Source organism: Takifugu rubripes, chromosome 22 (genome assembly GCF_901000725.2).
Source record: "Takifugu rubripes chromosome 22, fTakRub1.2, whole genome shotgun sequence".
Lineage (NCBI taxonomy): Eukaryota > Metazoa > Chordata > Actinopteri > Tetraodontiformes > Tetraodontidae > Takifugu > Takifugu rubripes.
Window position 1 is genome coordinate 4981491 of NC_042306.1, and position 19806 is coordinate 5001296.

The window sequence follows — 19806 nt, forward strand, 5'->3', positions numbered from 1 at the left end:
TGTATTATTCACTTTGAAGGTTATATTTGCATGTTGTATGTATGTTTTTCTTAGCACATATTTAGGGCGCCAATTTTTGTGTGCGTGTATTTATATACCATATACCTTACTAACGCATTATAATGTTTTTCCGTGTGTGTGTGTGTGGTGGTGGTGGTGGGTGTCAGGACCTGGCTGTCCTTTATCAAGAGATATAATTAATTTGAACAATAACGAGGGGTATTTTGGGTTCGTTCAGTCTTCAGCTGGGCCGTTGAAGTTCACTAATGAAACAACGAAATCAATGTCCATCCATCCATCCATCCATTCTCTACCGCTTATCCGGGTCGGGTCGCGGGGGCAGCAGCCTAAGGAGAGAAGCCCAGACTTCCCTCTCCCCAGCTACCTCCTCCAGCTCATCCGGAGGGATCCCCAGGCGTTCCCAGGCCAGCCGAGAGGCATAGTCTCTCCAACGTGTCCTGGGTCTCCCCGGGGGTCTCCTACCGGAGGGACATGCCCTGAACACCTCACCAGGGAGGCGTCCAGGGGGCATCCTGACTAGATGCCCAAGCCACCCCATCTGGCTCCTCTCAACGCGGAGGAGCAGCGACTCTACTCCGAGCTCCTCCCGGATGGCAGAGCTTCTCACCCTATCTCTAAGGGAGAGCCCAGCCACCCTACGGAGGAAGCTCATTTCAGCCGCTTGTACCCGTGATCTTGTTCTTTCGGTCATATGCAATGTGTATAGTCGAACCATATTGACTTGTATCTACGTAAGTTGTGTAAGCAGCGTTGTTATCCATCGTACCGAGAAAAAAAATATATCATCACATCACAGTAAGAGGTCCATTAATACCTATTTTACCTTTCCAAAAGTTTTGTCTTCAAAACCTGCTTTGAATGTTGACAATGATAATTCAAGTGAAAAGTCGTCTCCTTGTCAAATCTGCCGAAAACAAGAATAGTTTATGTTTAACTAAGAGCTCTTTAGCGGGATTAATGGTTTTGTAGGTTCCTTCTTTCAATTTATAATCGGTGGAATCGTTTTTAGTACACTACGGCCAAAAGAATTTCGCTTGCAGGCGCTTTCTCTTTGAACATTGAAATCGCCTGTACAAATTCCTTTCGATCGCTTCTTCTGTTTCCAAGGTTACGGCAGCCGCTCCATTACAGCCAATTGGAATACGTGACGCCATCTTCATGCGCAGGCCCCCGAGCTGATCTGACATTTATTGCGTGTTCCATGGTAGCTCTCGTGTTTGTACGCACAGTAAGTTTTACAGCGCTTAAAATAGATATACGATCACACAGGCTAATCGAAAATAAAGACATTGGTGCGAAAATATTTGAAAAATGAAATATGAACTCCGAATGTTTTCGGAGTGGAAAAGAGTGACTGGAAAATTGTGGCTAGGCTAGCAGAACCGGCTCTCAGCAGTTTGCACCATCTCCATTCGAATGCACCAACTTTCTATTTTCGAGGTCTATGTGGGTAATTATGATACTACTTCCTTATTTCTGGAAATAGGCCTAGACATCTAAAAGCCAAAAACATGCGCCTTATTTTAGTTGCACTGATATTGTTGAGGTCAAATCAATATTTTCCGGTTTGGGGGGGCAGGAAAAATATGCTTAATGTAAGCGTTCGCACTGAATGAAGCTGAATATGTCACGCTGCAGCCACTCGTGCAATTCCCTTTGAAATGTTGTACTGATTGAGATTTCTGTCATTTATGGTTGGACTGTTGTTGCAGAAAGATGCTGCTGTTGTTGCTGCTGTTGGGTGCTGCCCTCCTCCTCTTCTGCAGCCTGGATGTGTGGTACTTCCTACGGGGAGCTCGGGTGTTCATCGAGGCTTGGTTTCAACCACAGATACGGGATATTCTAGCCGAGCAGACCATTGATGGAATAGTCCTGCCACATGATTTGGACTATATGGGCCACATGAACAACTCCCGGTATCTAAGAGAGTGCGACTTTGCCCGATTTCATCACTACATGCGAAATGGGCTCTTCATGGCCTCATTCAAACTGGGCGCCAAAATGGTGGTAGGCGCCTCCACCATACGCTATCGTCGCTCTCTGGCCTTTCGGGAGGCTTTTGAGATTCGCACAAAAGTACTGGGATGGGATGACAAGGCTTTTTACTTGGAGCAGCGTTTTGTGTCCAAGAAAGATGGTTTTGTCTCTGCAATTATGCTCTGCAGGCAGAATATGGTGCGCCACAGCCCGGAGAGCATTATTGAGTTTAACTGCAAAAAGAAGGTGAGTTGGAAAATGACTTATTTTATTATTATTACAGCCTGTATCTTCTGTCACTTAAGATCAGGAAATCTGCAAACCAATAAACTAGCTCCAGATTGAGATTTTCTCTCCCTGTCAGCAGTATGGAAAATGTCTTTTGTGTGCAGGTTGAGTGCCCTGAGTTCCCTGAGGATCTCAAACACTGGATAAAATTCATCTCAGCCAGCAGCCAGGCGCTGAGAGCAGAGTGTGGCCTGGAGGACAAGAAGAAGTGAAGCCACACCATGTCGACTCGCATATCATAAGCACTGCACGCACATATACAGCAGACAGACATGCACACAAACAGTGTAGAGAGATTTTAGTCATTTCTGAGTTGGATCATTCCTGTTGTGTTTTTCCACTGTATAAATTATACAATTATATATTTAACTTGAAGATAAAAACTTGAACTATAAAGTATTCCGTGCTGAAAGTTTTTCTCAGAGAAGAAAGTGATGAAATGGCTTAGTTTTACCCTTGTAGCTTATTCAGCCTCTGATTATAAAAGTGGCTTTAGAACTCTGGAAAACTGCTTGCATTACAGATTAGCATGTAAAGATAAACCACTGAATATTTCAATGGCATCTGCGTATTTTGGAACTGATTTTTTTTCCAGTGCCTGTTTCTTTACACCTAAAGTTGTACTTTACATTTAAAATGTCAGAGAGCTCTTATAAGGTTAAATTAAGGTGTGTTGAAATACTTGAACTTGGAATTTATTCCCCCGGAAGCATTTTTGCACAAATTGTAACAAGCGAGTAGATAAACTAATTTTAGATAATCACTGAAAAAGGGAATGTTTAATTTTTGAAGATTTCATTTAAGAGAACTGTCCTGTTTTATCCTTTTCACATTAAAAAGACAGGTTTCTTTACTAGAATGACACATTAAAGACCTATAATCTCAATTTAGGTTTCAGGGGACTTCATAGTCTGCAATGCACAAGAAATGTCCAAGTTGCAATGTTACTGCAGCAGCTTTCTGAAGGCTGGGACCTTCCTCTGAATGCATGAAAGCTTTATTTGTGACCAAAGTAATGTATTCTGTTAAAAAAAAATATCAATTTATAAAGATATATGTCCAACCTGCTGCCCACTTTCTTTTGGTGGAATGATAGGAAATCCTGATTGCTTATGTTTTGAAGATATGTGCTGTCCACATGTACTGTTTAGAATTTGAATTGAGAAATGCACTGAACTCTTATTTATTGTGTTTGCTCATTTATGTTGCAGTCATTTTAAATTAAAGTGCGATTTAACCTGTGCAAGGTGTCATTTATTGGTGCAAATGCCGCCTTTATAGCTGTATGCTGGCTGACGACCTCCAACGCTGCTGACCCACTCTACTCTTACCAGCAGCTTGTATTATTAATGTATTTCTATGATGTCTGCCTATTCTTTCCTCTACCTGTCCTCCCCCTTCTCCTCTCTCTCTACCCAGCTGGCCATCAGCAGGAGGGTCGCCCTACATGAGCCTTGTCCTACTCAAGGTTTCTTCCTGTTAAAGGGGAGTTTTTCCTTGCCACTGTTGCTTGTTGGGGGTCAGGCCCTGGGATTCTGTAAAGCGCCTAGAAACAATTTTGATTATAACAGACGCCATATAAATAAAGATTGATTTGAGTTTAGTTATAGCTGTTTCATTTGCAAAGGAAATCTGTTTCATTTGCAAAGGAAATCATTTTCATTCATTGGTTCCTATGAAAATTATTGTATTAAAACATAATTACCTTTACATTACATATATTATCCTTTATTTACATTTTGAAATTCTTTTGTAATACCTCTTTTTTATATTTTAGATGTAAAACACCAACCTTTATTAAAGATGCAAGCATATTTTCTTAATAAAGTGTTTTCTTTTAAATTAATCTTTCCCTATGGTTTCAGTTCCGGTAACGTCACATCGGACACGCCCCTCTACTTCCTGTAAACAAAGCAGTTGTCTGTCACTGTTTCCTGTGTTTTCGCTCAGCTTCAGTGTTCTGTTTGTCAATTGTGATGGCTCAGGCCGGGGTGGTCCTGGACAAGGACCATTTCAGTTGTTCGATATGTCTGGATGTCCTAAAAAACCCCGTAACCATCCCTTGCGGACACAGCTACTGTTCGGATTGTATAGAGAACTACTGGGATCAGGACCAGTACCTGGCGGTTTTCTCCTGCCCCCAGTGCCGACAGAACTTTACCCCGAGGCCGGCGCTCGCCAGAAACACAATGTTGGCCGAAGTTGTGGAGAAATTTAGAAAGACTGAACTCGAGGAGGCCGCGACGACTCAGAGCCAGAACTTCGTCGAGGCCGTCGACGTAGAATGCGACGTGTGTACAGTGAGGAGAAGCAAAGCTGTCCGCTCCTGCCTGGTGTGTCTGGCCTCCTACTGCGAGCTCCATGTCCAGCCTCATTACGAGTCCGCTGCATTTAAAAAACACAAGCTGGTCTCGGCCTCCAAAATACTCCAACAGACGATTTGCAGTCAGCATAACAAGTTGTTGGAGGCGTACTGTCGCACGGACGGGCTGTGCATCTGTTATCTGTGTCTGACTGATGAGCACAAAGGACACGACACGGTGATGGCTAATGTAGAAATCCGAGAGAAGCAGGTAATCCGATTCAGATCAGACTACTGTGTGTTACAAAACCTTGCCTGGTCCAGACTTGACCACAACCATATGACTAATAAAATACAAAAACATTGAGATGTAACCTTGTGATCTATTATGTCTTTTTCATCATTGACACTAAAAATGTATGTTTTTTTTCTTGTAGAGGCAGATCAGTGAGATGCAACAAAATGCCCAGATGAAAATTGAGCACCGAGAGAAGGAAGCCCAGGAGCTGAAACAAGCCATGTCCTATCTGACTGTAATTATATTCTGTTAAACTAAACATTAAATAAACCACATAAACAGTAAGTGTCTTATTTCCTTCTTTGGCCTATACCCTTTTGGTCAGAGTATATTGTGGCTTTGTTTTGTTGCACTGACTGCAAATGACATAATCTTTTTTTAATCAGACTTTTTGGCCTTAATCTGACCTTCTCTAGCGCTCGGCTCGTGCGGCTGCTGAGAATAGCGACACCATCTTTTCGGAATTGATCCAGTCTATCGAGCTGAAGCGGTTTGAGGTGCGGGAACTGATTAAAGCCCAGGAAAAGAGCTCCGTCAGACCGGCCGAACTGCTCCTGCAGGACATCCAAAAGGAGATTGCCGAGCTCAAAACATGCGTGGCTGAGCTGAGCAAACTTTCTGAGATGGAGGACGACATTCAGTTTCTTCAGGTATCGTCGTTCGTATTTTTTCTACCTCTGTTTCCAGGACAGTAATACGCATGTAAGCCTGGTTTGTCCTCCCAGAGCTGCCAGACTCTCCAAGCTCCATCTGTGCTATCAACTCTGCCCGGAGTCGCTGTGGAGCCTCACATGACCTTTGACCCGGTGATGACGGCTCTGTCGGATTTTAAAGGGCTGTTGCAGGAGGTCTGTCAGGAAGGGTTTGTCAGCATCTACAAAAGAGGTAAATATTAAGGGTTGGCTTCTCAACATCTGATTTGTTTGGCTCTGCTGTATTGGGATGCCTTTCTTTTGTAGTGAGAGATGTCACGATTGTTGAACACATGAGTCCTGCTGCAGAGCTCCAAACCACCCAGCCCAGTGAGAGTCAAGCAGCTGTGCAAGCTGGAGCCACATCAGGTCAGCCAATCAGTTCCTGCTGAATATCAAGACTACTTTTATTTTGTTGCACTGATGCATCTTATTCTGCATCTCTAGATAATTGGTGGCAGATGGTGAGTTGGGAATTAACCAAGTCAATTGTTTGATTTTTAAGTTCTATCATTAGGATTCATTTAGTTGCTTCACTGTTTTTTAACCTACATGTTATTTTGTAAATACCTGACTAATGTGGTGTGGTTAAAATGGGAAAAACTGCTTTAAAACACATTTGGAGAAATGAGATATGAGGACTTGTTTAATGCAGAATTAGATGCATCTTGTACAGGCTCATAAGAGAAGTGCTCACCACCTCTTGTACTGTTTTGTTTGGCAAATTAGGCGACTCCAGTCAAACAGGTCTTTGCGTTCAATGGTAGCTGCACTTCAAATTTACATATTTGGTGTAAAATGCATACGTAAAATATTAGTGTCACCATGGCAACAACCAGGCAGTATTATATTCCATTATACATGATCTCTTAGTAAATAGTAAAACCAAAAGGGGCACGTTTTTTTGTTCTTGGCAATCATCTCCGTGCAGAATCCAAAGTATTAAAATGCACAAAACACAAAAATGTTTAATTAATTTAGTTTGCCAAAAAATGATATTAGTCACGTGAAATCATTCAAATGAATGCAGCCAACTGTACAGTACTTGGACTCAGAGTTAGTCTTAATTACATTGACAGGACATCGGTGAACATGTGTTTTCCGTGTGTTTTTCGGCTCAAGTGACATGATGGTAGCGCTGCAGGTTCTGCTGCTCTGAGTGCTTTTTATTTCTTTGTGTTGACAGTGACCTCACTTGCTGCCTTAGACCAAATTCCTGTAAACCCTCTCAACCCATTCCTCACTTCAGGACCTACCACTGGGAGGACCTTTGCATTCGGTAAACACGGTAAAGGAGCAATAGAAAAGTGGACGGTGTCCTGACAAAATGTCTTTCCAGACAGGACGTGTTTGTGCATGTCCATTAAAACGAAGCGGCTGCATTCTTAGAATTGTTGGATGAGGCTTCCCAGACTGTCATGATGGACTGTTTCATTCTCTGGAGTCATTTTAGCATCCTCAGTGGAACAACCTCAGCACTCATTTAAAGAGTCTTTGTAGAATAATTCAAGTTTTAAAAGTATAAGGGCGCTTCCCTTCTCAGATGTGTTGAGATTACGCTAATTTCGCTCCAGATGGCCGCAGACTGACTGTTCTCATTTGTGTTCTCAGGTACCAAACTGTCCTCAGGATCCAGACACAAGTACCTTCAAGGCCGTCGCCCTCTCTTTCGCAGGAAATAGAGGATTTCAGATGCACGGGAACGCGCCTGAATGTTTTCATACCTCAGTCTTCTGAAGTGCCGTAACTCCTAAAAATCTGCCCACCAGATTTCATAATTAAGCATTTGTAGGTTTGTTCTCATCTGCAAGACAGATTATTACAATACAGCTACAGACGGACGAATGCCACATCAGTGATAAAACCACGGCAACACATTCTAGAGCAGATATAGGATATTAGACTACAGAGCAGATGTACACACTTTATAGTATTACCATTCTTAAAGGAACTGAGATTTTGATTTTGGACTGAATTAGTTTCCATTAGAATGATTCACTTTACAGTTTTATTATTAATTTTATATTTATTTTTTTCATTCGCTTCTAGTTTTTCCTTACAGATGTGTGGAATACAGCATTGCTTTATTAAAAACACACCTGTGTAATTTACAGTTTCTCCCGTCTGGTGTTTATTTGCATGACGTAAATGTGTTGCTAATTATAAACGAATGTAGTTTAAATTAAAAGGTGTAACAGCTCGCCTACACACTAATGCTGCTTTTGTGTTGTGTGTCAGATGGCATAAATGGATATGTGTACATTTAAAGGATTGTCTTGTTTTCAGCTCAACTTCACTCAAAGTTAATCCAAAAAGGCCGTCAATGTGTATCAACTGCACAAACTAATGGTAAAGATGGAGTTTTATTTGTCAATCTTCCTAATCTGGTTTCTGTTGTTGAGCATATCCTTTATTCCACAACACTGTCCTGATAAATGAGTGAAAATATATGATTTATATACAGTCTAAAGATTTCATCTCCAGGAGAGATCAAACAAACAAACTCACATCAGCATCGGTTTGTAATCCTAGAACTGTCTTTGGCCTTCCGATTAATCAATTAAGAATTGAGGATTATATTTCTGACTGATTCTGATAAACACAAGTTGTTAATGCCAAAGTGTGTGTTCTTAAGGTGATGCCAAAAATAGAAATAGGCTATATTATGATGTATTGATTGATTTTCAAGTCCGTTTTGTCCATATTTTTACTTTAGTGCACCCTCCCAAACACTTATCTGTCCTCCCTTGCCCTCTCTGTGATTGGGTACTTTGGAAGGAGGAGCCATTATGATCCAGGTGCGCGTCTGGCACCTTTAAGCCCCGCCCATCTGGCCATCGATAGTTTTCCGCTCGTGTTCGCCGTGAGGAAGAAATGGCAGCCGCGACGATCTCTATCGAACAGGACCAGTTCTGCTGTTCCGTGTGTCTGGAGGTTCTGAGGGACCCGGTGACGATCCCCTGCGGACACAGTTACTGCCTGGACTGCATCGAGGACTTCTGGAACCGGAGTCAACAGCGGGGGCAGTACACATGCCCCCAGTGCAGACAGGTGTTCAATCCCAAACCCCTGCTGAGCAGAAACACGGTCCTCGGCGAGGTGGTGGAGAAGTTCCTGCAGTCCGGCTCTCAGAGCCGTCATCCGGCCAAGGTGGTGAAATGCAGCGTGTGTCGGACAGCCGCCGCCGTCAAGTCCTGCCTGTTGTGCGTCATGTCGTTCTGCCCGGCTCACCTGAGAGCCCACGACGCCAACTCTCAAGGGAAGAGGGCCCACAGGTTGATCCCGGCCATGGAGGATCTGGAAGGTCACCTGTGCCTCCATCACCACAGGTTACTGACGCTGTACTGTCGCACCGACCAGAACTGCGTGTGTTCCCACTGTGTGAAGGGGAGACACAAGAACCACGACGCCGTGTCGGTGGAGGAGCAGAGGGCAGCACAGCAGGTGCTTTGAATGTGTTGACCTTCACTTCTCACCTGAAAACGTCATTTAAATGAAGCTTTATTGACATTTGTGATTCTTCATATTTTCATATTTGAGCCCCTTTACGTCACCAGGGTTAGACCTGTTTAAACTGGCCTGGATGTATTGACTTCTATATTTGGACTGAGTCAACAAAAAGGCCTTTTGTGGTAAATGAAGTCCTTGTGATAAAAACACATGCACTTTCTTCCATTGAAGTTTGATAGGGTTTTTTAAATGGAACCTATTAGAGGTGAAAATGTGAAAGAACAGATTTAATGAACTTCTATTTCTCCAAGTGCCTGTTTAAGTTCCCAAATGTTACTAATTATGAGAAGCCATATTGTCTTTAAACTTAACCTTTAACTTGCCATCAATTTAACTTTATACAGTGTGTGTTACAAGTCCCTTGGTGCTTTAACAATATAATCGTATTAGGCAGCGATTAAATCAAGCCTATAATTGACTCTGATGGCCGTATCTCATCATCAATGTCTGATCTAATCATGGGTAAATATCAGGACCAATTTATATTACAAATTGAGAGTAATTTAAAAAAAAAAAAAATCTGTTGGTGAGATTAGAGCATTACTCAACAACAAAACCAGCAGAATTTGTGAATGAGCAACATCCCCCATCGTGCATTTGTGGGAAATCTACCCTGTAGCCGCTGACATTAGGGCTTTTTTGGTAATCTAATAGCCTGCATGAACTGCTGACAGCACTGATAAACAGGTCAGCTCTCTGGTGCCTGAAGATAGAGCGTGCCTTTCATTTCAAATATTGAGTCAGGAGTGTGAACCGGGTCTCGCGGCCGCTGTGATATTACGGCATCAGATGGAGACGGCGGGACCAAAGAGCCCTGTTCCCCGCAGGTGAAAGCCGATCCTTTTGACTGTGTAATCGAAAGTTTCCATCTTGACAGTCAAGCGTGGAAGCGCTATTGGGCTGCGGCGCCTTAAGGAGCATCCTGTGCGATACTCATCTTTTGTGGGTTTTTTTTCCTCCCCAGAAAAAGCTGCAGGAAGCCTCTTTGAAGTCTGAGCAGAAATTGAAAGACACGGAGAAAGAACTTCGATATGTTGTCCGCTACATCAAGGTGAGTGTGGCTTTTATAATCTATTGTGGCTGATAACTTTTTTTTTTTGGGACATGTTTGATGAGCAATGGGACAAACTTTGCAGCACTCGGCGGAAGCGGCGGCCGAGGAGAGCGAGAGGATCTTCTCCAGACTGATCCGCTCTATCGAGAAGCAGAGCGGCGAGGTGAAGGAGCTGATCCGGCTCCAGGAGAAGGCGGCCGTGGGTAAGGTTGAAGAGCTGCTGGAGAAGATCCAGAGGGAGATGGCAGTTCTCAAGAGGGCGGAAGGCGAGCTGCTGAAACTATCTGGCAACGAGGACCACGTCCGGTTCCTTCAGGTACGCAGCAACCCGGCTCAGACAGTGGGAACAGGATTGTCCAGACTTGAGATGTATTTAATCTCTGGAGTGAGGTGTTCAACTGTCCTCACTTTTTTCTTGACACATCATTTTTATCTACATATGGGGGGGAAAAAAGAAATTGACCTTTTCCTTTCATAAAAAACAACTTACAACTTTCAGAAGATGCATGATCTGAACTCAACCCCGGTGGTTAGCTTCATCGTGTGGTGTTCAAACTCTGCCCTACAGGATTGCAAAGCTCTTCACTTCCCAGCGTCGGCTATAGAGATGCCGAACACCGACGCTCTTCCCTATCTGATGTACAAAAGCATGAGAGAAGCAATGACGGACCTCAGGCTCGGTCTGGGCGAAATGCTCGATCGAGAATTGAGCAGGATCTCCGATAAAGGTGCACCTAACAACTCCATTAATGCAATCGTTTCCAGAAACGTGGACTTAGTTTTAAAATTTTCCTAGTAATTTCCCTGAAGAAAACCAGCAATCAAAGCGGCATCGAAAAGAATAAAGGTACGAGGGCACTTTAGTTTCCTATTACGAGTTGAGTTCTCGCTTCGGCGGCATGATCACTCCTGTCTCTGCTACACATTTGAGATTTAACACCCGTCATGTCCTGCGTCAACAGCCCCTGACCAGTCCTACAATTTGGACCCAAAGACCAGAGCTGATTTTCTACAATGTGAGTACATTCCCAGCGTTCCTCCTCCTGAATTCTGTCACCTCTGCCTGATGTCTGACAGCCAATCCGTCCAGATTACAGCGACATAACACTGGACCCAAACACGGCCAACCCTTATCTCAGCTTCTCCGACGGTCGCAGAGAGGTCACCACGCGTTTCGAGGCGCAGCCCTACCCGGACCACCCGGCTCGCTTCACCAGCTGGGCCCAGGTGCTGTGCTGCGCCGGGATGGCCGGCCGCTGCTACTGGGAGGTGGAGTGGAGCGGCACCGGAGGAGTTTCCATCGGCATCTGCTACAAAAACATGAGCCGGTGTGGAGGAGGCAGCGACAGCAAGCTGGGCCACAACTCCAAGTCCTGGAGTTTGGACTGCTCCTACACGTCTTGTTTGTTTCAGCATAATAAGGAGAGCGTGGCCGTCACGACGCCCTGCAGCAGCAGGGTGGGTGTGTATCTGGACTTTAGGGCTGGAACGTTGTCTTTTTACAATGTCTCTAGTGCGACGGTCCTGCTGCATAAGGTCCAGACGACATTCAGCCAGCCTGTGTATCCGGGGTTTTGGGTGGGGTTGGGCTCGTCTCTTAAGCTGTGCTGTCTCTAACTGTTGGTAACCTGTGCCCTTATGGATCCCATACCTTTAAGAACAACAAAACAACTTTTGTGTCAAAACCTGACATTTTATTAATGCAAATCTGGAGCAGCAGCAACACTGGTGGATCCGTCAGGATTTTAGATCTTATTGAAGGCAGCGACATCCACACTCTGGACCTACAAGGGGGGGGAAGAAAAAAAAAAAAAGTACTTGTGTCACATTATTAATCTAATCATTTGATAGCAAATGCGTTCAAAAGATTGTCAACTACAGCATAACAATGTTTGAGCCAGAACACTTTCGTCCATTTAATCGTTTTCTCATCTAAACCATTAAACACATGACTTTCCTCAATTTTCCGGTCTGCTTTCTCTTTAGGGTTACAGACGTTTCATTTCTCCAGGATGATTCTTTCCTGTTTGTGTATGAAATGATCTCCACTGCGTGATGGAGACTTCAGGCAGAGTCTTTATAGGCCACAATGCCACGTTCCTCAATTAAGGCCTGGAAGCACCCATTGATGTCACTAATGTCATTAAAACAATTAAGCCACATTTACACAGCCTGCAACATAAGGTCAGGGGAGAAATGTGATTACTGACCTCTTGAATTTGTCTCCCCATGCAACACAGCCAGAAAACTAATGTGTATGTGCAATGAAACATGTAACCTGCCCCCTTGCGTGTACATTAAAACTTTGGATCAGGTTAACATGATGTCTAAAATAACAGCATTAGTCCAACAGAAAAGTATTAATACTAGAGAGGCGCTACCAAAGACTCCACCCCAAAAGGACAGAACAGAAGCATCACAGTACGGCATGCTGACCTATAGTGGAGTTAGCACCACCAATAAGAAAAGATTTGTCATGCATTTTGAGGAAAAGAGTCAAAGTGTGGACAATAAACTAAATCCAATTAAGAAAAAAAATTCTAAATTTAATGTCGAATGAGGTTGACCTTGAGACTAATAAGCAGCACATGCGAATGTTTCTACAAAATGCAGTGTAGGTGGATCTATACGTCAGACGCTGAAGTTAGCCTCTGATTCGTAGCTTACTATTCGGCATTTAAGAGGAAGTCCACTATTGGATTTATGAAATTTATTCCATTTGAAAATGTAAAATTTCTCTGACATATAGTTGATCTCAGATATCTATCTAGCTATCCATCTATATATAAAGTGTTAGATATTCTGTATAAGGCTTGTATAATGTTTTCAAATGGATAAAATGTACAGAGACAAAATGGATTTATTTTCCTCTCACCTTCTCCCTTGACTGCTGTGTAGGACATTTTCACTTAACTTCTCCCTTAACTGCTAATAGGAAGCTGGGAATCAAAGTCACTTCAAAGTCCTAAAACTGATGTTTGGGCATTTCCCAGTCGCATTTCTTTGCTACTACAGCCGAGACCAAAGTATAGTTTCACTCCTGACTACCTGCAAGGCTTTTTGTAGAAGCAGCCACATATTCTGGTTGTTACAGTCTCAACAGGTCGACCTTATTCATGACATTTTTCTTGAAGTGCATGATAAAAGAAAAAAAATCTACCTCGTTATTTCCCCGCCTTAACGGCAGCCCTACTACTTTATACTTTCCCATACTGATCTGACACTGCAGCACTGATTCATTATTGTCCGGTGATGGGAAGCCCTCACATGACAATCCTAAATGAGATGCTACCTGGGTCGTTACTTACAAAGTCCTCGAATTTGGTGATCTCCTCCTCCAGGATGTCCGTGCCAACTTTGTCATCTTCAACCACACAGTTGATCTGCAGCTTCTTGATGCCGTAGCCAACTGGCACCAGTTTGGAGGCGCCCCACAGGAGCCCATCCATCTGCACCGAGCGCACGCACTTCTCCAGCATTGACATGTCCGTCTCATCGTCCCACTTAGAAAAAAATAAAGAGAGGATTTGTAAATCTTCAGATGTGAATATGGCCAGTGCCAGATAAAACGCCACAGCTGTTGCGTACAGGCTTCACATCCAGCAGGATAGATGATTTGGCAATGAGGGCAGGTTTCTTGGACTTCTTGGCAGCGTAGGCATCCAGACGCTCCTGCTTGATGCGGGCTGTGTCCTCATCCTCTTCATCGCTGCCAAACAAATCTAAGTCATCGTCGTCGTCGTCACCGTTTGCCACCTGTTTCACTGGTGCGGCCTGGACTGGAGCGGCCTGGTAGAAACAATGTTTTTTTTGTTGTGAAACAAACAAATCTGGACAATCTCCCAAGTTTAACATGTTCTTAGTCACCTACCTTGGCACATGGGACAGCCGCTTTAGTAGGAGCCTTTTCCAAAACAGCCACTCTGGACTCCAGTTTCTGTAGTGCAGCCTTCATGTTCTCCACCACTAATGGGCAAACGTAATAATGCGTGGGTTAACTCGACAATGAATTCTGCGAGCGAATTAAAGCCGAGTCACACACCTTTGTGCAGGCTCTGGTTCTCCAGTTCCAGGCTCTTCATTCGTGAAACCAGCTCTTGATCCCCATGTGAGGAAGACTTTGGAAGAATGAATGATGGTTAACAACAAGTAGGCATCCGTGTTGATAGCCAACCTCATCTGGAGGTGGAAAACACGCCAGCCAAAGGCACAACATGCTACTCTTATTGCACAAAGCTGATCTGGACACAGCTTACACACTGTCAGATGCGTTTGCAGTGCAGCATGCAGCCCAAATTACCCTTACCCAACAATTGATTCAAGTAGTTGAGTATAGGAACAGTTTGACATTTTTCTGGATCATTTACTTTATTCTGGCGAGTATTAACACCGTCACACTCCTCCGTTTCATGCAATGTTCATGTAAATGCAGCGAAAACAGGTTATGAATATTAGATGGGTGTGTATATGGTGTGTAATGTGTTAGTCACTGATGGACTTTGTGTTAATGTGTGACAAACCCCAAACTTGATCATATGAAGTTTGAACGACTGGAAATAGCTATTTTTAAAAAATGACAAACTATTCCTTTCAGTTTCAATTAGGATTCCTAATTAAATCTTTATAAAAGCTTGAAAGATGGGAGACAAAGACCTTCAAATTTACACTGTACAGCAATTTTTGGTAGCGGATGGCAAATAAAAAGGCGAAAAATGGCAATGGTGGAGGCGTTGATGCAGTGATAATTGCAGCACACCCCAGGCAGCTGCAGGAACAGCTCTCACACTGGATCAGCGCCACTGCATGCAGGCGGGTTCAGTGCGTTTGGATGACAACTTACGTTTCTATGCTGTCGTTTCTGATGGCGCCCTTTGGCCTGATGCGTGGCCGTTTTCACCTGTACAAGTGGTGTACGAGGTGAAGGTACAAAAAGGGGAACACAAGGACACATTGTGGTTTTATGTTCAGTTTGGGGTTAAATATGCTGCAACAGACCAGTTCTAGCGACAGTAAAATCTAAATAATCACAATAAAGACCCTTCTCCAGAAGCTCGTTGTGTCTTTAACCTATCAGCTGTTGGCAGAGGAGGGGGCAATTAAACTATTTGTCCATTTGTTGATCCCAGTCAGTTACTGTACATTAGAGGAACACAAGCATTCATGTTGGATGACAAAGCCAGGTACAGACATGGAACTTTGCCTTAATGTATCAAAGGCTACGCACACCTTGGCAACAGATACGAATATACACAAACCCAGGCTGACAAGATGACCTGGAACTCTCCCAGTGCAGCCGTCCTGTTCCCAGCGTTTTTTTTGTTGTTTTTTTTAATCTGCGACTGAAACTGCTGACCATGCAGAAAACTCCCAGAAACCCAAAGTAGTATTGTAGTGTCTAGGCTTCAATGATAGTGGTTTTTGTGGCTGCAAAGTGCTTAAATGCAGGTGAATTCATTATAGCCTTAATTTAAGAATGTTAAATCTCAAAATTCAATAGCAAGCTGGCGATATAAAAACACTCCCAAGTTCTGTTTTTGATCAATATTTTTCAAGAAAGCAGGGTTGTCATAGTTGATAAACTGGCTGAGTCACCATTCAGTGAACATGTTGCTTTGAAGGTTTCCTGTAAGCTTTATAATCAGGCATCTGTTGGACCATTATCAATAGCTCTTTGATCCAAGCAGACAGCGCCATTTTTCAACTTAACCCCGCAAAACACAAGGTAGACAAATCATCCGAGCTCTGTAGCCTTTCCTGTAAAAGTTGGGTCCTTCAGAAACTGATCCATCATCACTCCCAAATGTGATGCATTCATCACTGTGATACACAGGGGCTGAGTAAACTTCTCACTATAAGATGGCTTGTGACGTATTTTTAGCACAAACGCCATCATCTTCCCTTACTGCCTGATCTTTTCATAAATATTCCATTTCACTTGGACTTGACCCTGGCTCCGGTCTCTGTAGAACCACGGTACTGTTGCCATGGACGTCCAAAGGAGCGACAGCTGCCCGGTCACCTGGCCTGTCTCTCACTCTGGTGAGCCACTTCTAAACTGGGACGCTTAACTCTTGTCCACACAGCTGCTTTAACCACAGCAGTGATGTAACCATTGGTTTATCTCCAAGGCCAGAGACTCAGAGTGTGTCATTCGGGAGTCCACCGGCCACTCCAACGCCAGCAAAAGAAGGGAGAGGACATGGAAATAAATGTTGTCTAAAAATAAAAATCTGTTCAACTAGTATGTTTGTTAATTATTTTATGGAAATTCCCTATGGTCTTTTTTTACCTGTTGCTGCTGTGGGGCAGGGCCGTTGGCTCCCTCGTAAAAGCGTTTTTCTGCTTCATCAAAGCGGTGTTTATCGAACCATACGTTCTCTGAGGCAAGGCACTGCAGTCCACTCATGTTGATACTGAGAGAGAGAAAGAGATAATTCAGTTAGACATAACTAGACAATCCTGCCCTTCTACTTGCACCATGATCCACAGAACAGCCAATAATTGACGATTAGTGACATGGGTCGATTAGACGCGCCACCATGACATGACGGTTTAAACATGAAGCAGAAATGTTGGAGGTGTGAAAGCAAAGAGGAGGTTATAACAAAACAGTGCAGATTGCAGGAATCTCAGTCAATATAACTTCAGGCATCAGCTTAAATTAAACGATGAAACGGAGGTATTCTGGCTAGTCTCATTTTGCTGACTCGAATGCAGCAGACCTGCATGTACACATTCCGCAGTCAGTGGAACACAGTTGCTGCATGGGCAGAGTCTGGATTATTAAACAAAGGGCCAGCTAAGACCCACTAACAACCCCTTAGTGGTGGCTGAACTATGCTGTGTGAAACATGTGTGGTATTCTTGACTCATCTTACAGCAAATACAAGACCACCAAATAAACCACTGCAAATTTGGCAAGCTACGGAGATAGCAGCTAAACTAACTAGCCGCGGCAGCTCCACATACTGCACTGGAGTTAATCAGAGTGGTTCAGCCCTGCCGAGTCAAGAGATTGACATAATTCAAATAAACGAGGACGCTACATTAGGAAAATGTGACATGCATCCAAAATAACATCTCTCCAAAGCTGCATATCAAACGTGGACCCATCGTCTATTCACTCATTTGCCATTGGCACGAGAAGCACGATACACAAGTAAGCATAAAAAAATAAATAAAAAGGGCCAAAATGCAGCCATCTGAAATTAAACACTGTATTTAAATTTGTCAGCCAGAAACACACATCATGCCTAAACAATTCCCAGTTGGAGCAGTCATACTTGTCCCTCAGAGTCCAGCTTTCCGTCTCAGAGAGGCCTCTCTTCCTCTGGGTGGGTGTTTTGCTGCTCTTGGCCCTGGGCTCCGTCTCAGAGGAGGTACGATTTCGGCCTCTAATGCTTTGATGATGGTGGGTACCAGATGATTTCATGGGAGCAGCGGGGTGTCCCTTGTTCTGATGCAGACTACGGGACAGCCCAGACTGGGAGCCAAAGTAGCTCCGAGTATTTGGGCTCCGTGGAGAAGATGACAGCACTTCATTGCTATTAGACCGAGCCCAGCATTGGTCAGTGCTCTCTGCCTGCTCAAAGGCACTGCGGTGGTACATCAGGCCTTGTGCCGGTATACACTGCAGGAAAGGGCTTCGAGCATAGGAAGAGGTGGCGTCAGCTGAAGGGCTGAGCCACTCCTCCTCTGCCCCAGAGCTCTCCGACTGGGACAAACGGGAGTGTCGACGCACCCTTCCAAACTGGGCTTTGCTCTTGATGATGCTCCTTTCCAGAGATGGGTTTTTGCTCCTTTCCAGAGATGGGTTACTACTCAGTGACAAATCTCCCAAAGGCAAAGCATGTGGAAGGTTTGGCAGAGGATCCCCCATTTTTCTTTTCTACAGATTTTGTGTCAGGTTGCGAAAAAAGCAATAAGGTTCAGTATCAAGTCACCAATAAGTACGCTCATTAAGCACTGCGGCTCCAGTATGTGCTGAAGTACATTCAGTTGGGGGAACAAAAACTACAACAGCTTAATTAAAAAAAAAAAAAAAAAATCTCAACTAGATATCATTTGTGAATACAAAAATATATTAATTGCACATTTCAATTTATAAAAGCAAAGAATAATTAAAAGCTGGGTTAGTGCCATTTACTTGATTTAAAATAAAATCTAAAATTTAGACCATATTATGTCAAGTGAATTGATTCCAATTCAAACCTCCCACAGAGAATTATGTCATGAACAGTGAAAACTGTGATTCAGCACCACAAATCACTGGAACCCCAGCTTTCATATTTAATTACACTGTATGTGGGTCAAATTCTGTATGGCTCACCTTCGCTTGGGCATGCTGCAAAACATAGTTCAAAAAGGTCAGTAAAAGGTCAGGGGGAAAAATAAAAGAGGTCAGTATGTTCCAATATTTGTTTCAATTTTGATTCAGAATATCCTGATGTGCCTCGTTTCTGTTTTCCTGTGGGGAAATTTCACGCACTGCTGTTTTTTTAACAAACTGTTCAACCCATATGAATCTTCACTGAATCAAAATTGGAATTAGATTATTGACAACGCTTCAGAAAGCAGCAGATCCGTGTGTATCGTGCTTTTTTTTTTATCTTCAAGCTTTTAATAAGATGGCAATAATGCTAAACAAAACAAGAAAAAAAGCATGAAATTTAAAATGACATTGCAGAAACAGGGAAAAAATGTTACGTTTTAAAGCAACATGCAAGTGCCCAGAACCATTGTGACAGACTGATGTCATGTTATTGATTATCAATCGTTGATCTCCATGAGAGAATTTATTTTATTAAATAATTTTGCTCTGAATCATTTGGCTTGCATTAATTGTGTGCATGCAAGGTCATATGCATAAAAGTAGTCACCAGGAGCCGAGAAATGATTAACTTTTCACCTCATTTGCAGAAGGATTCAAATGTAATTCCTTTATCAGTCTGTCTGAACTTGCTCGAGCAGTTCTACTCTCTGCTGCATTCTAATTACAGCGTTTTTTATTTGAAAAGATTAATTAAACTGATTTTGCGACACTGTTTAACAGCTGGAAGGCAATCTGCTAAAAAGACGATTCAATCACTCACATTTGCTAGTAGGAATCGAGAAAAAATTAGAAACATTCAAAACCAGTATAAGAACTAATCCAGATATTCATAAAATTAAGTGCGTTAGAACGTTCATAAGAGTATTTGTTCTATATTCGACCAACACAAACGGGGATTATAAATATCTTCAATTCGCAACGACTTGTCATCTGACACTACCTGAATTAAGAGGTCAGTATTTTGTATTTAATCAAATGGTAAATATTTAAGACAACAGACAGTGGTATTATTATATTTTATCATTTTCCCCTAAAGCTAAAGTTACAGGAGTTTTTGACAGCAGCAACTGGTACGGTACTTCTGTCGACCACGTGGCGCTTAACAGCCAAGGTTTCGGAGCATTTAAGATATAATCAAGCACTACTGTGATTTATATGCTCGAAAAATACAACTTTATTGAACTTACTCTGGGCTGAAAATCGACGTTTTATGGCTCGGGAAGTGTCACTTAGCGTGCTGCTTCAGAGTAATCCGACGGGAGAAGAGAGCGCCCCGTGACGGGTCTCGTCTATTCTTATAAACTGGTGGGGGGCGACGAAATGGTGAGATCA

At 43.2% G+C, this 19806-nt stretch overlaps 4 protein-coding genes across 11 annotated transcripts; 3 read left to right on the forward strand and 1 right to left on the reverse strand.

The window, feature by feature from the left end:
* Positions 1-1135: 1135 nt before the first annotated feature.
* Positions 1136-3529, forward strand: LOC101078566 (protein THEM6-like). Its single transcript, XM_003975482.3, has 3 exons — positions 1136-1249; positions 1734-2244; positions 2391-3529. Exons 2-3 carry the CDS (start codon positions 1738-1740, stop codon positions 2496-2498), a joined length of 615 nt encoding a protein of 204 aa, XP_003975531.1. The 5' UTR covers positions 1136-1249; positions 1734-1737; the 3' UTR covers positions 2499-3529.
* A 651-nt stretch (positions 3530-4180) lies between these two features.
* ftr67 (finTRIM family, member 67) lies at positions 4181-7689 on the forward strand. 3 transcript variants are annotated; one of them, XM_029831451.1, is made up of 7 exons: positions 4181-4859; positions 5026-5121; positions 5303-5536; positions 5612-5771; positions 5846-5947; positions 6026-6042; positions 6765-6866. In XM_029831451.1, the coding sequence occupies exons 1-7, from the start codon at positions 4263-4265 to the stop codon at positions 6765-6767; spliced, it is 1209 nt and encodes a 402-aa protein (XP_029687311.1). In that variant the 5' UTR covers positions 4181-4262; the 3' UTR covers positions 6768-6866. The 3 variants fall into 3 exon arrangements, with proteins under 3 accessions (XP_029687311.1, XP_011614596.1, XP_011614597.1); XM_011616294.2 differs by lacking the exon at positions 6026-6042 and adding an exon at positions 7190-7689 and having other exon boundaries at positions 4182-4859; XM_011616295.2 differs by lacking the exon at positions 6026-6042 and adding an exon at positions 7190-7689 and having other exon boundaries at positions 4182-4859; positions 6765-6857.
* Positions 7690-8146: 457 nt separating this feature from the next.
* On the forward strand, positions 8147-11827 carry ftr87 (finTRIM family, member 87). The gene is made up of 7 exons (XM_011616296.2): positions 8147-9022; positions 10053-10139; positions 10225-10458; positions 10711-10870; positions 10939-10989; positions 11105-11158; positions 11233-11827. Exons 1-7 carry the CDS (start codon positions 8453-8455, stop codon positions 11757-11759), a joined length of 1683 nt encoding a protein of 560 aa, XP_011614598.1. The 5' UTR covers positions 8147-8452; the 3' UTR covers positions 11760-11827.
* Positions 11815-19800, reverse strand: LOC101071471 (elongation factor 1-delta-like). 6 transcript variants are annotated; one of them, XM_011616297.2, is made up of 9 exons: positions 19662-19789; positions 18472-18486; positions 16432-16555; positions 14983-15039; positions 14185-14260; positions 14014-14108; positions 13731-13931; positions 13451-13645; positions 11815-11926 (listed from the first exon to the last, which is right to left on the reverse strand). In XM_011616297.2, the coding sequence occupies exons 2-9, from the start codon at positions 18483-18485 to the stop codon at positions 11888-11890; spliced, it is 801 nt and encodes a 266-aa protein (XP_011614599.1). In that variant the 5' UTR covers position 18486; positions 19662-19789; the 3' UTR covers positions 11815-11887. The 6 variants fall into 6 exon arrangements, with proteins under 6 accessions (XP_011614599.1, XP_029687309.1, XP_003975499.1 ...); XM_029831449.1 differs by lacking the exon at positions 18472-18486 and adding an exon at positions 17426-18030 and having other exon boundaries at positions 19662-19781; XM_003975450.3 differs by lacking the exon at positions 18472-18486 and having other exon boundaries at positions 19662-19800.
* Between the last annotated feature and the right edge of the window lie 6 nt (positions 19801-19806).

Coding starts and splice junctions, on each gene's coding strand:
- LOC101078566 (XM_003975482.3), top strand. CDS start 1,738: ATGCTGCTGTTGTTGCTGCTGTTGGGTGCTGCCCTCCTCCTCTTCTGC. Junction 2,245..2,390: donor AGTTTAACTGCAAAAAGAAG/GTGAGTTGGAAA, acceptor TTTTGTGTGCAG/GTTGAGTGCCCTGAGTTCCC.
- ftr67 (XM_011616294.2), top strand. CDS start 4,263: ATGGCTCAGGCCGGGGTGGTCCTGGACAAGGACCATTTCAGTTGTTCG. Junction 4,860..5,025: donor TAGAAATCCGAGAGAAGCAG/GTAATCCGATTC, acceptor TTTTTCTTGTAG/AGGCAGATCAGTGAGATGCA. Junction 5,948..6,764: donor GCAAGCTGGAGCCACATCAG/GTCAGCCAATCA, acceptor TTGTGTTGACAG/TGACCTCACTTGCTGCCTTA.
- ftr87 (XM_011616296.2), top strand. CDS start 8,453: ATGGCAGCCGCGACGATCTCTATCGAACAGGACCAGTTCTGCTGTTCC. Junction 10,871..10,938: donor GAGCAGGATCTCCGATAAAG/GTGCACCTAACA, acceptor AAATTTTCCTAG/TAATTTCCCTGAAGAAAACC. Junction 11,159..11,232: donor CAGAGCTGATTTTCTACAAT/GTGAGTACATTC, acceptor CAATCCGTCCAG/ATTACAGCGACATAACACTG.
- LOC101071471 (XM_029831449.1), bottom strand. CDS start 18,021: ATGGGGGATCCTCTGCCAAACCTTCCACATGCTTTGCCTTTGGGAGAT. Junction 15,040..16,431: donor CTGCCCCACAGCAGCAACAG/GTAAAAAAAGAC, acceptor CCACTTGTACAG/GTGAAAACGGCCACGCATCA. Junction 14,109..14,184: donor GAACCAGAGCCTGCACAAAG/GTGTGTGACTCG, acceptor TTTGCCCATTAG/TGGTGGAGAACATGAAGGCT.